This window comes from Perna viridis, chromosome 4, assembly GCF_037379345.1.
Source record: "Perna viridis isolate PV_CMFRI_1.1 ecotype Kerala chromosome 4, ASM3737934v1, whole genome shotgun sequence".
Taxonomy (NCBI): Eukaryota; Metazoa; Mollusca; class Bivalvia; order Mytilida; family Mytilidae; genus Perna; species Perna viridis.
In genome coordinates, this window is record NC_142448.1 from 11050257 (window position 1) to 11066169 (window position 15913).

General features: G+C 31.8%; 1 protein-coding gene across 1 annotated transcript; it reads left to right on the forward strand.

The window, feature by feature from the left end:
* Positions 1-2009: 2009 nt before the first annotated feature.
* On the forward strand, positions 2010-14414 carry LOC148618833 (uncharacterized). Its single transcript, XM_088576901.1, has 7 exons — positions 2010-2306; positions 2582-2700; positions 9498-9589; positions 9950-10051; positions 11735-12414; positions 13527-13606; positions 14005-14414. Exons 2-7 carry the CDS (start codon positions 2610-2612, stop codon positions 14208-14210), a joined length of 1251 nt encoding a protein of 416 aa, XP_088433027.1. The 5' UTR covers positions 2010-2306; positions 2582-2609; the 3' UTR covers positions 14211-14414.
* The last annotated feature ends 1499 nt before the right edge of the window (positions 14415-15913 follow it).

Here is a 15913-nt window from a genome sequence, read left to right on the forward strand (position 1 = left end):
GAAAAATAGGATTTGTCTGTTTTCTCCCATCATGTTAGATCATTGTTCGTTATGAATCGCAGACTTTTACTATGTGATACTTTTATTTGTAGGCTCCATCGTATGTCTAAATATTTTGCAAATGATTTATGTTGATGATTATACTCCTTACCGAAAAACTTTCTCTAGTCAGAGGATATGAGAGTCAGAGAAGGCTTTTGGTGTTATTATCTTCTAAAGCAATTTACTGGTTAAGATGCTTTAATTCATTAGAAGATTATTTCGTGAATATTTGGAGATATAGTCTGCAGAAAATGTATAATATTGGGAGTACACTTTCAACAAGCATCGTATAACCTACATCCAAAAATAGTAAATACCTTCAGAGGTCGTTATGGTAGTTGACAAATGCGTCTGAAAACAGGACTCATTCCAAATATTAGTAAGAAATGTGGAATGTAATTCACGCAATTTTTCTTTTGTTACTTTTGCACCTAATGATATCGCCAATTGTAAAAGGAAAATCTAGCAGGACTCGAACACAGCATTGGTAATAAAAACGAACATAATTAAATGATAAAAACTAGACAAAGAAAATAGACAGGCTAAAAAAAACATAAAATAACCAAAATAACTCTTTCATAGGAACAAAAGAAAATGAGCAACACGGACTCCGCAAAAATTGGAAGCATAGATAAGATGCACCTGCAGGGTAAGCGTCCTGTTTTTTTTTTATAAACATCCACCGAGTGTGGGAATTATAAATCTCTAAGCCAGAATGAGATCGTATCCATTTGCAAATACGTAAAATATAAGTTAAAAAATAAAGAAGTCGAAAATGTTATCATTCGCTGTGTTTTGTTTAAAAACTTAAAATGAGTAAGACTCAGTGTATACCTATAAAATTAGTATAAACATTATAATTATTATACTTGATATGTTTAGATACTAAAAAGAAAAGAAATGCACAACAAATGTCTTTTTTATATATAAAATTGACTCCTATTTATAGTTGATGCCGTAGAACTTTCTTGTCGTTATGGTTGTGCTTGACTAATTCGGTAACGTCTTTGTTTGCAACCGATGGGCTGTCTAAAGTGCCGTGTGCTGTAAGACATGGACGAGTTTTACTTATTTATCTGGAAGTGAAGATCAGCATTATTTTGTCTTTATTACATTACAACCGCTGATAAATCAATTAGGGAATGAAACCTCCCCTGAACCTTGACCACACTCATAGTGATCGTACGTTTCCTGTGGCCTTTTATGCCATATGGCCATTCATATTAAGAAACATGCGTGAAATTGATAACAATAATAATTATCATGTTTATTATATTTCATTATTGAATTTAAGAAAAGAAAAGGTGAACGTCAGCAGGAAATGATCCATGTAAATTCTTTCTTTTCTGACAATCATGGTCTTTTATTCATATATTTAAATATATGAAACTGCATATTAACAAAATGAAAATCTTGAGCAATAAATATTGAATGTCCGGTTGCTCTATTATAATTTTACTTATTTCTAGTGTCCTCCAAACTTATTTATTACTTTAACCTTTTTCTGAAAGTTTGTTTCATCAAGATATAGAAATGGCTAGGGAATATTTTAAAATTGATCTTTTTAATGAAATAACTTCTTTTTCCTCTTTCTTCCATACTGTTTAAGTGGGTTTGGGACTAACATTGGTTTCTCAATTAAATTATGTCTACTAGTCTGCATATCTCGGTATGACCGACAAGGACATTAATATTATCTCTGATCTTCCTGGTGGCTTCAAATTCTAACCAACTTTGTCTTTCCCTCTTTGTTATAATTCAATAACAGGATTTGATATTCCATTAAAGGGTACAGAGTTAAACAAGAATTTAATATGATTATCTAATTCTGAGTGATTTATGTGATGGTAATGTAATACAACATTTATTGACAGCTAAAACAAAACAAATCATTAAATTTTTTGCTTCGATTCAACCTTACTTCCTTCCTAATACAATTATTAATTAGACAACACGTGTAAGATGGCGAGATGCAGGAAGCCGTCTTTTTATCGATAAAACCCACTCTGTCAAGAACATTAGATATGTCACCAATGATAACCATTAGAATCATTCGGTGGGCATGGCCAACTAGAAATTTTCTGATGCCTAATTGAAGATTACATGCCATAAACTGAATTACTAGAAATGTTTGCAAATCGGAATCGGGAATATTACAATTATGATAAAACACTTAGTGAAGTAAGGCTCGCTGATGCTTACAGATTGCTGAGTAAATTGTATTAGCTGACAAGAAGATATCATTTCTGTTATTGCAATTTGAGGTAAGGACACTCTTCTTTTCTACAAAATCTTTTTAAGGAAATATTTTATTTACTCTCTTAATATGTTATAGTTCTTGAACGATTTCCTGTGTTTCATTATATTTTTCTAAATTCTGATTTATCAAACATAAAACAAAAATTACACGTATCAAATTATGTTACTTTATGCATATTTTTCTTGTTCTTTAAGACACCTGTTTACATGCAGGAAAACATAGTGCAGTTCAAGTACCAAAAAGTGTTCGATATTACTCTAATATTCTTTATTTTATCAGTTTTCAGAGCATATCACTGCAAAAGAATATGTTTTGTTTCCACTGTCCACCAAGTTTTCATCCGGCTGCTCGACAGTTTGGCATGGACCTTACACACTACCAGCACCACCACAGTCCATGTAAGTATTCTGAAACGTAAATACTATGATAACAAAAACTTAACTGTGTAATTGAAAATTTATTTGATAGCAAATTTCACCATGGTTCATCAGAACAAAAATGATGGTTGATGACCAGTTATGACATTGCTCTTTCGAAATTTTAGACAAGATTTGACAAAAGTACTACAAGCATTATGAACTATAAGATATCACATTGCAATATTTTATATGGTATGACTTAATAATAGCAAGACTAACATATGACACTTTTTACTTTTAGCAGAATCATATTAAAATCATATTAAAAATTTTGTAATTTGCGTTTACTGTTAGTTCATTATAATGAAAAGCTTATTAAAAGCCATTGAATTTTTAGTATTAGAACGAAACGACCTTGATAAAATTGTCTCAATAATAAAAATTAAAAAAAGAAAAAACAATAAATCATTTATTTCGTATTTTTAATTTTAGTTGTGGAATTTCGTAAAGAGCTATTCCAGTTTTTATGTATTTGTTATAGCTAACTCATAAGGTCAAGTTGTACTTGTATTTTAGTTCGTTAATTGTATTAGTAAAGGATACTTTTTCGTGCTAACCTAAATGGTGATGTTAAAAGAACGGGAGTTGCTTGCAAACTTCACTGTTTTCCTCAAAATGAAACAATTTGTGAATGAACTGAATGATGATGAAATTATATAATTTTAGTTATCTTCCCCATTTTTAATCTTATATAATTTTATAATTCAGGAGCAGTGTTACAATGTACTTTGAGAGAGATAAGACACAATTTTAGAAATAGCTGTTTCTTTTGCGATTAGTTATGTAAAAATATGTATGTTCCGCAGTTTGTATGTTACTGTAGAAAATGTGGAGATGTGTCCCACACACTTTATTTCAGCTTCTTGGCAAACAAAAAATTCAATATTTCTTGAAAAAAATATATCATTGATTGTTTGAAACTTGTTTGTTATTGCGACCAAAGGTTTGACCCGATCATTCACACGTTTAACCTTATCTATATATTTATATGATAATTAATCATATATTCAACAGGCCCTTTCGTACTAATTTTCCTATCCGAGCAGGCTCAGTTGGCACTTCCGCGCGGTAGGTGAAACACTTTCCTGTAACAAAACTGTTAGAGTTTTAACCGGAAAGTGTAGCATATACCTCTCAGAAGTACCAATTGAGCTTGCTCAGAAAATTAGCACGAAAGGGTGTATTGTTGCCCACTAAGTTAAAATAGCGTTTTAATGGGCATAAGGTTGGCTATGCAAGCAAAGTAGAAAATATCCATGACCATGTTTCCTTTCTACTGTTGCTTTCGTTGATACATTTTATTATTTCATTTGTTTTAAATAGTATGTTTATGTTTGATTAAGGCTGCTTGTCTGTATATATGGCACATTTCCCTTTATATAACTTTATTTTGGCAAAGAGTACAAGGTGAATAAAAAAAATATCATTTTAAACCTTAATGATAAAATCATAAAATAATTTTATCAGGGGTATCTTTTAAAGATTATACATTACTTGCATAATAATATTTCAACTTTTTGTAATAAATAATAATACATTTCACTGCTGATATAAAAAATCAAGGGCAAATTCTGTTAAAAACTCGAAACTCCCAATTTGTCAATGGTTTCTTTAAAATGAATTACTTCTCGCATTTTATTAATTTTCAAACAAAATAATTTAAATAGACACCTTTCTTACTTTACAGCAGAGGGTGTTTTTTAATCAAACATCGATCAATGAATCTGATATTGATCACATTGGCATACTTCATGAAAACTGCTAAAGGGGAAAGACGATATATCAAACACAAGGCGACTGTCATATGATAGTATCATGACTTACCTTCAGATTTACAAATATATATTTATGAAAAATGATTTGTTGAGTAACTGTTTCATTATCTTACATTTTGATTATGATTCTGTTTATATTTATCGCATACATATTTAAGAGAACAGTTCAAATTGCATATTTTTTGTCTGTCAATCAGTGTGTCTGCGTTTGAGTCAATCTGTCGTCCGATCTCACAAGACTGTATTTGGAATATTCATAAATGTATGTGTTGGTGAAAAGCACTTTTTGTGTTTCCTTATTTTTTTTTCCAATATATATGACTTGAAATGCTGAATTTAAAACTTGAAGATTAGCATACCAATTACTTAATCGCAGTGGTTTATTAACATCGTCTTAATTCTTCATATTATAATCAATTTTCAAGTTATGTTATTTTTTGTAAATAACACATCATGTACATGATGTCTACTATTCCTGCCAATCATCAATCAGTTGAACTGTGTGAAAGTTGTATTTTTGGAACTTTGAGGGAAACGTGATGAAAATATTGAAAAACCTCTAGCTACAGTTGAAGTCATGATATTTAGTTGTAATCGTTCAAACATGTCATAGAAATAGTGTTTACTGGTAATGTGAGGGGTATCTTCCGTGATACCGCTTAAATTGTTTGTTTTTGTTTTGTTTATTTGTTTGTTTATTTTTTGATTTGTTTGTTTGTTATTTATCTGTTCGATTTTTTGTTCAACTTTGAAGAATGTATTAATTATGTTGATGTGTAAAGTAAACATTTTTACTGCAGGAAATGACAATGTTTATACATTGTTATTGTATATGATAATGAAAAGTCATTGCAGTACGATTCCTGATCTAACACAAATTATTTCCTTGAAGTGGTAGCTGATTCTAGAGATAAATTGTAGAAAATGGCAATATTAGATTATATTTTCTTTATGATTACTTTGACAATTGATACCTGTGGAAATTTGAAATTTGAATTTCAAACTTAATTCAATATTATCATTGTAATTTTGTCACAACTTACAATTATTTTATTTTGGTCAGATTCGATGTCTTACAAAAACGGTTACTTAGTACAGTAATCTTATATTTTCACCGCTCCTTCAGATTGGCATTTACTACTACACCTTCATAAAAATCGATTGTGGGAGATTCACCCCGGAAGAACGATAACCAAGGGTCTTTTTAACATCCTACCTTTTGGTACTATGCTCAATTGAAACCCTTGCGGCTAAATTGTTAATGCTATGTCTTAAGGAGCTCTCCAGCTATGAACCAAGCAAAATGTGATTCATGGTTTGAAATCCTACATATTTTTTTTTTTATATTTTGTTTAAAATGTTATAGTAAACGGAAATTAACATGTGGCTTTCAAATAACCCCTGTTCATAGGAGATATTAATTATACAGAATGTACTATGTGATTCAAAATTAATTAAGGGAGATAACCCTGTAAATGACATTGAAACACTGTAGAAACTATTAAATTTTCAATGAGAATTATCTCCTAAGAGTAGACAGATTGGAATGAATGATAATACATCATATAGACCAACAAAACAACTTGATAACAAAAATGATAATGTGTAGCCTTTTTTAGGTGTATCACATATTTCACAAACTGGTTGATTCTTACTGCAACTTAAATAAGTGTTACAATTTTATAAACATCTGGTATTAGTATACATAAGTAATAGCATACGTCGTTAATGAAAGCATTTGCTTGAAGAACTCAATTGACTGTCAAATTCTTGTTTAATATAATCACCAACGTTATCTAGTGAAAAAAAAACTCATTACTCTTAAAATCTTTAAAAAAAAGATAGAGAAATATATAGTCGATGTCTTTAACAAAAAATCCACTCATTGACTTAGCATCGTTTTTTCCCTGAAACTTAAATTTTAATTATATCGCCATTGAGTGAATCGAATAAGGAGATGCTTTATTGTTATCAATAAGATTTCTTTATGATTCTACCTTGACACAGTTGGTCGGGTTAGCTACATTTTTTGCAACTTGCGGTGTGACTGGTGCTGCTGAAGGAGCAGGACATGCTTACCCTTCTTGGGCACCAGATGTCACTCTAGTTCTTCTGTGGTAGTTCACATTGATAGTGCTTTAGTTTTGCGTGATTACCTATTTTCCTTATCTTCAATTTTTATATGTACCAGTTATTGTATTTTATTCTGATCGCTACTTTGTGTATGTTTTCTTGTGTTTATGGTTTGGCCATGTACTTGGATTTTTATGTATCTGAATTGTCCTATTATTGACGCTTCGGTATTTTTTTCCGGTATTGTTAGGTGGCATTTGTTCGTTCATCATTAGTCATTGTCTTAAATGCTTTAATGAATAATTCTTAACTTTAGCATTTTATGAGTTATCACATAACTACCACGGCTAATCTCCAACCATACATGTAATTGGTCTTGACATATTCTAAATACCCTATTCTTTGTGAAAAAGATACTGCAAAAGAGTGATCAAGGGAACCAAGACTCTAGCGAAAAATCAAAAGGATGCAATCCAGGGAAAAAGACCAGACAGGACAAACACACATCTGAGAACATAAATTAACTAAAATAATACGTAAAAGAAACGAAAGTATATGGAAACTCGGACTCCACTAAAAACAGGGAGCATTGACTAGGTGCACAGGTAGGATTAACGTCCTCTGATTTTCTTGACACCCGCCGAGTTGCTCATAAAAATTCAAGTCCGCGGTAGACAAAAGAGGAAAGGAAAACTATGACACGTTGAACAAAACGGTTCGCATGGTGCAGGTGGATGGAAAGTTGGTTGTAGACATTTACTTCAGGAATTATACACGCCTTTCGTATTAATATATTTAGCATGTAACATCTTCCTACTATTGCGCGATATTTTATTTATATGTTAGTGAATCCAAATACAAAAAAAATATTGCGTTTCGTATACATTTTTATGAATGTTTAATTCTTTATATATTATTAGAAAAAGTGGCAAGTTTTACTTACCTACGCAACGCACATGCTCATTATTTGTTAGTTAGTTAGTTTGTTTTCGTTTTTGTTCAACAATAAATTAGGTGACTATCGAAATAATTTACAAGGTTCTAATCTATTAGGCTTTCGTGTAAAAGAATGTTTACTTTTCATTAGAGTATAATGTTTCCCCTTAAAACAATACTGCTTCCTTTGATTCCGTAAAGATGGACTGGAGTCCTACACTCTAAAAGCGTGCTGTCTTGCAATTACACAAATAAAATTTAAGAAATCCCCATCTTTTTCGCTTGATGTGACAATGAAATTACCGAGGTTTGTACGTTTAATAAATATATGATATTGATAGAATTATTTTATTGTTTTTCATCCGGCTTCACTCCGAAAAAGCCTTTTATTCTTTTATTAGTGAAGGAAAGCATTACGATCACAGACTTTGTCTTGTGTTAACTTCCATAGAAGCTAATATTTCTTGGCTATCTTAATATAATTTATCTATTAAATGAATCCTGGTCTAAACACGACGTTTAGCACGTTGTTTTATTCAATCAAAGACCAATCGTTAAAGCATCTCTCACGCTACATCCCGTTGGCGTTGACAAAGAGATCAAACTAATTCCTTCTGGCACGCAAGCGCGTGCAAATGGAGAAATGTGATAGGTCTCTAATCATATTTGCACACACTATTAAGGTATCCCTGTTGTTAGAAACCTAATAATTCCCTTCGGTTCAATTAAATTACCTTTGAAAATTTAGACCTTGTAAGAAGCAATTAATGTAATGATGACAGTGAAAATGTCATATAAAAGCAAGAGATCGGCAAGCACCTGCTAACTATTAATATACTAACCGCGATTCGCTTACCTGTCTCATTCCGTTCTTAATACAGATGTAATGGAACTTTTGAACTATTCAATACTTCCTCAAAGGCTCTGGATATCAAAAATCACTGTGTGAAATATTGCTTGAGCTGTTTTGTCATTATTTGAAACAATCTGATTTACAACTATTCCGATTTAATATATGGCTTAGCTGCAGATCTAATTTTAATTTTTATTTGTTTGTTTTTTCTCAGATCTTTGCTTTTGCTTTACTTGTATTTAAAAAAAAGATATTCTTAAAATATAAAAATCGAAATACTTTTGATGTTTGATTTGGCATTGAACAGCTTTTGTCTTTATCTTCGGTGATCGCATCTACCCCAAAGAACTTGAGATAAAGGATACTACAGACACTGTGAAGTCAGCCTCATATCTTGACCTACACTTAGAAATCGATGGTAAAGGAAAACCATTGACCAAACTTTACGACAAATGTGATGATTTTTCATTCAAAATTGTCAACTTTCCTTTCATTTGTGGCAACATCCGTTCAGCACCTGCGTATGGAGTGTTCATATCGCAACTCATACGTTATGCCAGAGCTTGCCGAAACTACGCAGACTTTTTGTATCGTGCTAGAACTCTAATAAGTAGGCTTCTGGAACAGGGTTATGTTGCTACAAGATTGAAGTCATCACTACAGAAGTTTTATGGTCGTCATCATGAACTCGTGGATCGTTATGGTGTATCCATCTGCACCATGAAAACTGATTTATTCAACAGGTCACAGTTTTCCTTTCCTCGTGTGTCTACCGCGAACTTGAATTTTTATGACCAACTCGGCGGGTGTTTCTAGAAAAACAGAGGACGCTTACCCTACCGGTGCACCTGGTCCATGCTCCCAGTTTTTAGTGGAGTCCGAGTTGCTCATTTGCTTTTTTTTGCTTTGTATGTATGATTTTGTTTGCTTTATCTTCTTTGTTGTGTATATCTGTTTTCCAAGTCTGGTCTTTGTCCCCGGATTACATTCTTTTGATTACCGCTATAACATTGGTTCCCTTGATTACTCTTTCAATAGTGGTAATAGTAAAAAAAAAGTTAATAAATGTAGCTACATCAACTTTTGTTTTTGAATTATCATGCCATGTGCATAGACTAGATCGTTTTATATTTTTTCAGATTCCAGTTATGGACTGCATACAGACTTCCAAGATGACAGTTTTGCACGTCGTAAGCAGAGAAGAAACCGGACAACGTTCACACTTCAACAGGTATTATTTTTATAGTAAAGATAGCAAACTACGTCGTCTAGGCTGTGAAAAATTAGGCTGAGAAACTTAACTTGATGTAATAAAAAAAATTGCACTGTTCTTCGATGAGAACAAATATCACATATTTGTCGTTTTATGTTGAGAAACATAGATTTGGTTTTGAATTTAAAATTATCGAACTAACATCACCTTACTTGATTGTGTTTTACATAAGTTTGATTTGCTTCCATTTACTGGGACATGAATACATTGTTTTTGTTTTGTTTTAATTTTATTTTAATATGGGAATAATTCCATGTTATGATATGTTTTTGTGATGTGTTGTGGACAGTTACTAGAATAATTGTTTTTCTATTTTAGCTTGAAGAACTTGAAAAGGCATTTGCTCAAACACATTATCCAGATGTGTTTACGAGAGAAGATCTGGCCATGAGAATCAACCTTACCGAGGCAAGGGTTCAGGTATGTGAACAAAATTGAAACTTTGTTTTCAACCTTTCTTCTTATATATAATATTTCAAATTCCAATTCTTATACCTGCTCAATTAGGCATCAGATGCTTCTTTACAAACTAGTTTTCTTTAAATGAATTAAAACAAACAAGTGGCAAGGTTTCGGTGGTAAAAAAAATACTTTACTACCGAGAGTGCAGAAAGTTAACTCACAGATTTCCTTAGTATGCAATGTTTTCGAGTATCAATTTTACAGTTCCATTGGGTGTTGTGTAGTAACAAAAGCGAGAATTACAACGCCAAGTTAATGAATATCTAACAATATTCCAATTCTAATGAGAAGACGTTCTTTATTGCCAAAATAATAAACTGATACCCATAATGATCGAACATATAACCCAAAATCAATCGAATTAAAATGATAGTTATCAATTGTTCCATTCAGTCACTGCATGTAAGATCTTATTATTATTTTTTTTTTGGTCATCTTTGCATTTTAGGGCCGATAGCTCGAAAATGCAACACGTAACAAATTTTATTACATCGTTGTGGTAAATTGGCTTTGTTGTTACCCTTTACGTAATTGAATGAATGCGCGATTTTCATTTGAGATATAAAACAATTAAATACTAATATCGGCGAATTTCATAATTATTGTCTATATAATAATAGGTGATAGGTAGAGGGGCATATCAACACTACAGAAGTTTTATGGTCGTCATTTTGAACTCGTGAATCGTTACGATGTTTTCATCTGCACCATGAGAACCTACTTATTGAACGTGGCATAGTTTTTCTTTCATCTTTCGTCCATCTTGGATTGACTTTTTATGAGAAACTCGGTGTGTGTTTTTAGAAAAGCAGAGTAAGTTCAACCTACCGGTGCACCTGGTCAATGCTTCCAGTTTTTAGTAGAGTCCGAGTTGCTCATTTACTTTAGGGGATTTGATTTCCGCTAGAATCTTGGTTCTCTTGATTACTCTCTAACAACACTCCATTCTAATATCTGTTCAGATGACCTTTTCAGAATCCTCGTTTTTTTTCTTTTGAATAATGCTTCCACAATCAAGAAAGTTGAATTCTTATTGGCTGATCAGAAAGGTCACCAGAACAGAAAGTTGAATGGAGGATTGTTAGATCCTACATGCAGTGACTGAATGGAACAATTGATAGATCTTAATGAAATTAGATTGATTGAACCAAAACTTTGGCTTTGGATAAAATGTCAGAAAAAAAACAGAAACTTTTATATATTTTATTCAAGAAATGCATTTAAAACAATAAAAATTTATATTTTTTCACAGCTAGAATTCCAAATAGAGTCACTGTTATTTGCATCTATGATATATGCAAAATCTAATTCGATGTTGACTTTAGACTGTCCTTTTCTTTGTTGTCATTATTTGCGGCCAACACATCAATAAATAAAGATATAGTCAGCTTCCTGATAGTATAAATACACATGTGTACATATACCTTAAATACTTCAGAATAGAAACATAAAATTAAGTTTAAATGCTATATGTTTATTATAGAAACGATTTTTTTAAATGTTGAATTCATAATCCGTCCCTCAACATTTGCCAATCATCAGAGATACGTTTTTTAAAGCAACTCATTTCTCCTTACCCAGGTTGAAAACCCACCAAAGGTAAATTTTATTTTATTTTCAACTGTTTTCACTTATTTCAAGGTATGGTTTCAAAATCGACGAGCTAAATGGAGAAAAAGTGAAAGGTTTACTGGATCTGCTAAACAGACAAAACCTGAAGACGGTGATAATACAACTGAAGGACAGCGAGAAACAATGCTAGATACCGTACCAGATGACCAGAGTGACATTGATCTTGAAAGGGTCACCAGTTCTGAGATATGCGTCGACATGTGTCAGTCAGAAGAAGAAAACGACGATGGTCCAACCCAGACTGAAATTCTGTCTCTGACAAATGGTGAGGATGGTGATCACGAGAGTGAAAATGAAGTTATAGACTGTTCAAATATCTCTCAAAACTCTGACAAACCGGACCATGTAACGGATGAAAATGAACAGGAAATCAGCAGTAACAAAACAACAGACACTCTTCCAAGTGTTCCGAATGATATTCCATCTCCAAGCATTGCTAGCACTAGTAAAGACATCGAAATCAAATCTCCTAATACACAAATTCAAACATCAACTATAAGAGGGATGAACTTTACACCACAACATCTTTGTCCGTCATCGTCTCTCTTAATGACTATGGCTAACCAATCACAGGATAGTATATTTCTTCAGAAACAACAACCATTCTTACAGACATCCTTCATGCAGACGTTGATTGCCCTTAATAACAATGCTAATCCAAGACCGCCGATGTTGCCTCTTATGGAAGGGTGAGTAATGTTTAGAAAAGTCCCATTATTTCTATGACAAATTTAAGTGTCATAGCATTGTTTACTTATTACCGATTTCCCAAGTTCATTCTGAATTATCTCAAAAGGCATACTCTACTGACGTGCATTGATCATCTTGGTTTCTTTATTCAGTCCAGGTTGCACATTTGATTATAGATTTTCGTACTGGTCTACGGGATAATAGGCGTTGTGTGCTGTGTTCGACTGTTTTTTTTTTTTTGATCAAATTTAAATCTTCTTAGGGACATTACTGTAAAAGAAATTACCCTGTGTAAAGCCTCGTCATTCATTTTTAATATGCTGTGTTCAATTTTTAATTGTCTTAAATGATGATCTCTCGGGCATTTAAACCTTTGATTCATTTATTTTCATATTGTTCCGTAAAAGTTGTGTCATCTCAGATCCAGAAAGAAGCTATACGCAATTTGTAAAAAGTAGCAATAAAAATGCAAATTGAGTGTACTCAAGTAGATATAATCGCCTATAATTCCTTATGCATCTTTTCATGTATCTAGAATTTATTTTATTCAAAGGATAAGTTTAATAGGAATTCTTCATGACGATTTGAAGATGATAATCGTTTTTACATTTATCTGTAGTCATGCTTTGTCTGTTTCTTATTGCTTCTAGACAATTCGTTAAATTAAGATTGGAAAAAAAATTGTGTAATTCATTAATTTGAAATACAAATTAACGTAATCAATGTATCATAGCTTGAAATCGACGGATGACACGAACTTTATTAATTGAACTTGTATTTATTTAAGAGATTTATAAAGATATCTAAAGTCATTCCTGTGCTGAGGTCTTCTTTTGACGTTTGTGATAGCTTGTAGATATGTGCTTTGTGGAATCAAAGCATTTCTGGAAAAAAATCGTTTTCTTTTTATAACAATTAACCGCCATCTATTTAAGAAAATTTGAATTATTCACTACTTTTTATCATGCGATAGTACAAATTTAATTTGTTTTAATTATTGATTGCTTTTCTGTGTGAAATGAGATATGAAATTTATTCATATTTATTTTTAAAAAATGTATTACTGTTTAAATCATAAATCAAACGCAGTATTTTATTTAATTCATTTTAGGAGTCAGTACAAGAACTATTTAGAGAATTATTTTGCTCCAAGACATTTTCTCCCAGGAATGACTCATCCAGCATTCAAAGGTAAAAGCATAAGATGTCATATTTTCGAACACTAATTGTAACATTTATTCAAATCCATCTTCTATTTATTGGCAGATTCATCTGGTTCCTTTTGTTTAAATAGTAGTATTATATTTCCTTAATCAAAACCATTGGTTAAGAAAAAATTATATCATTTACTGTACCGATAATTTTTTGCTACTAGTAATTAAAGGTTATATCTTTGAAAATATCGTACACAAACACAAAATAACATCAAAAATAATTGCTGAAGTTGTTCATACCAAACTTTTGTATTTTTCAAAAACAGTTTTATTTCAAAGATGAAATTTAATGTATTTAGTTTACTGTTCTTACCACCCTGATCGATATTTTATTCTTCAAATCTCTTTTAAAATATAATGTTTTATTTCCCTTAGCATGCTTACCGTTTTGTGGATGTTGTACAAAGAAACCTGATTGTTCTACTTCTATCATTCAACCTGATCAGAGGAGCTCTATAATCCAAACAGACCAGAGAGCTTCTATCATACCATCAGACCAAAGGACCTCCAGTGTTGCAGAACTTCGACGTAGAGCAAGAGAACATTCGGAGTCAATAACCTCTCTTCATGATAACCACTGAAAAGAGAACTTAAAACTTTGGTTTGTTGTGAAGTAGTTGGTGTGATATTGGTTAATTATATTATACAAACATAGATAATGACTATAAGTTTTTTTTCGGGAATCAATGGAATTTTGTTGTGCTCTGAGAACACATTGATATTTATTAAGAATTGTTCATTTGTTTCGTTATTTTCAATTTAATGTTTTAAGTTATCATGTAAAAATAAATAACAAATACCCTAAAGCGTTATTATGTATTAGACAGATTTTCAAAAAGTTATTGTGTCAATAAGATTACAGCGGTCCGTCAGATGTATGCTAGCACTTTAGAAGCACATGACATAAAAACATAATTAATCTCTTTATCATTAACCCAAAGAGAAAACGTGTCTCAAGTCGCATCACATTGCTTATTTCTTTATGTAAATTACTAATTTGTGTAACAAAGGTAACTGAAATTATTTCTAAACTAGCTTTGCAAGGTTTTGTCATCGTTTATCTTTCTTCCTAAACAAGATAGCGGCATTCCTTTTTTAGTATTGTGCATTAGTATGTCGGGTGCCTGTGAAAGTTGTTACTATATCGCTTTGTGGCTTTATTGATACAATTCTAGATACAATGAATCGCATCGTGAGAAAAATACAAACACAAAGCTTTGTTTGAAACTCAAAAGAATAAGGAACAGATATGGTGAAGCGCAACAAAATGCGCCATCATCTAACCATTATAAAAAATAAATACTTATACAGGAAATTATAAGCAAACATACATTATTTCGTTAATATACAAAAAAGGACGATATACAGTGGTAAAACAAAAGCGATTAAAACTATTTTATGGTAGCATCAAGTGCAAAATATGTATGCGTATGTGATCTAAAACACATCCAAAATACAACTCATAACAAAGCGGTTGTTTTTGTTTGTTTGTTTGGGTTTTTTGTATACCATAGCGATTCATGTCTTTTAAATGTTTAAATCTGTGAAAAATGGACCACAATCAGTGTATCCCTTAAAAAAGTGTTTAAATATCTTTCGCCAAAGTTAACTTTAACATGGCAAAAACAAACTATCATTTATTACCAGTCTATATAAAATTCAGATACTGCCTATTGCCTGGTGATGTGTGGTGTAGAAAAACATCCAAACACACGATATTTTTGTATCTGTATTTTTGAGAAAACAATTTATTCTTCTTCACTACGATCAACCGAACTTAACTAAATCAAGAACGATGACTCTTGCACACACACACAATATATATATATATATATATATATATATATATATATATATATATATATATATATATATATATATATATATATATATATATTTGAGTGAGTTTTATGCTCATACTGTTCGATGAGTTGTATGCTGAGGAAGGATATCAGCTATCCGAAATATTCAATTAAATTTTACCATCTTCTGGTGATGTTAAACATGTATATATATGTATCAATTTAATCCGATGGAGCAGTGTAGCGAATAGAGTCGTCACATTCTGAGACGTTTGTATAATATTGATTTGTTGTGACATGCATCATTAATTTGATCCTCTATCATACATAATAACACCTAGATGAACTATCTCGTACTACCATACATCGTGTACCAAGTTGGAGCCCTAGATTAATCCTACGAGGAGGAATGACCCGGTCAGCGAAAGCTATATTTTATATAGCCTAGCTGGTTGGCCGAGTGGTCTAGGGCGCTGGACTTT

Bases quoted from the DNA above. Each gene is read 5' to 3' on its own strand.
- LOC148618833 (XM_088576901.1), top strand. From the start codon at position 2,610: ATGTTTTGTTTCCACTGTCCACCAAGTTTTCATCCGGCTGCTCGACAG. The intron at 12,415-13,526 runs GTGAGTAATGTT...AATTCATTTTAG, and splicing joins ATGTTGCCTCTTATGGAAGG to GAGTCAGTACAAGAACTATT. The intron at 13,607-14,004 runs GTAAAAGCATAA...TATTTCCCTTAG, and splicing joins GACTCATCCAGCATTCAAAG to CATGCTTACCGTTTTGTGGA.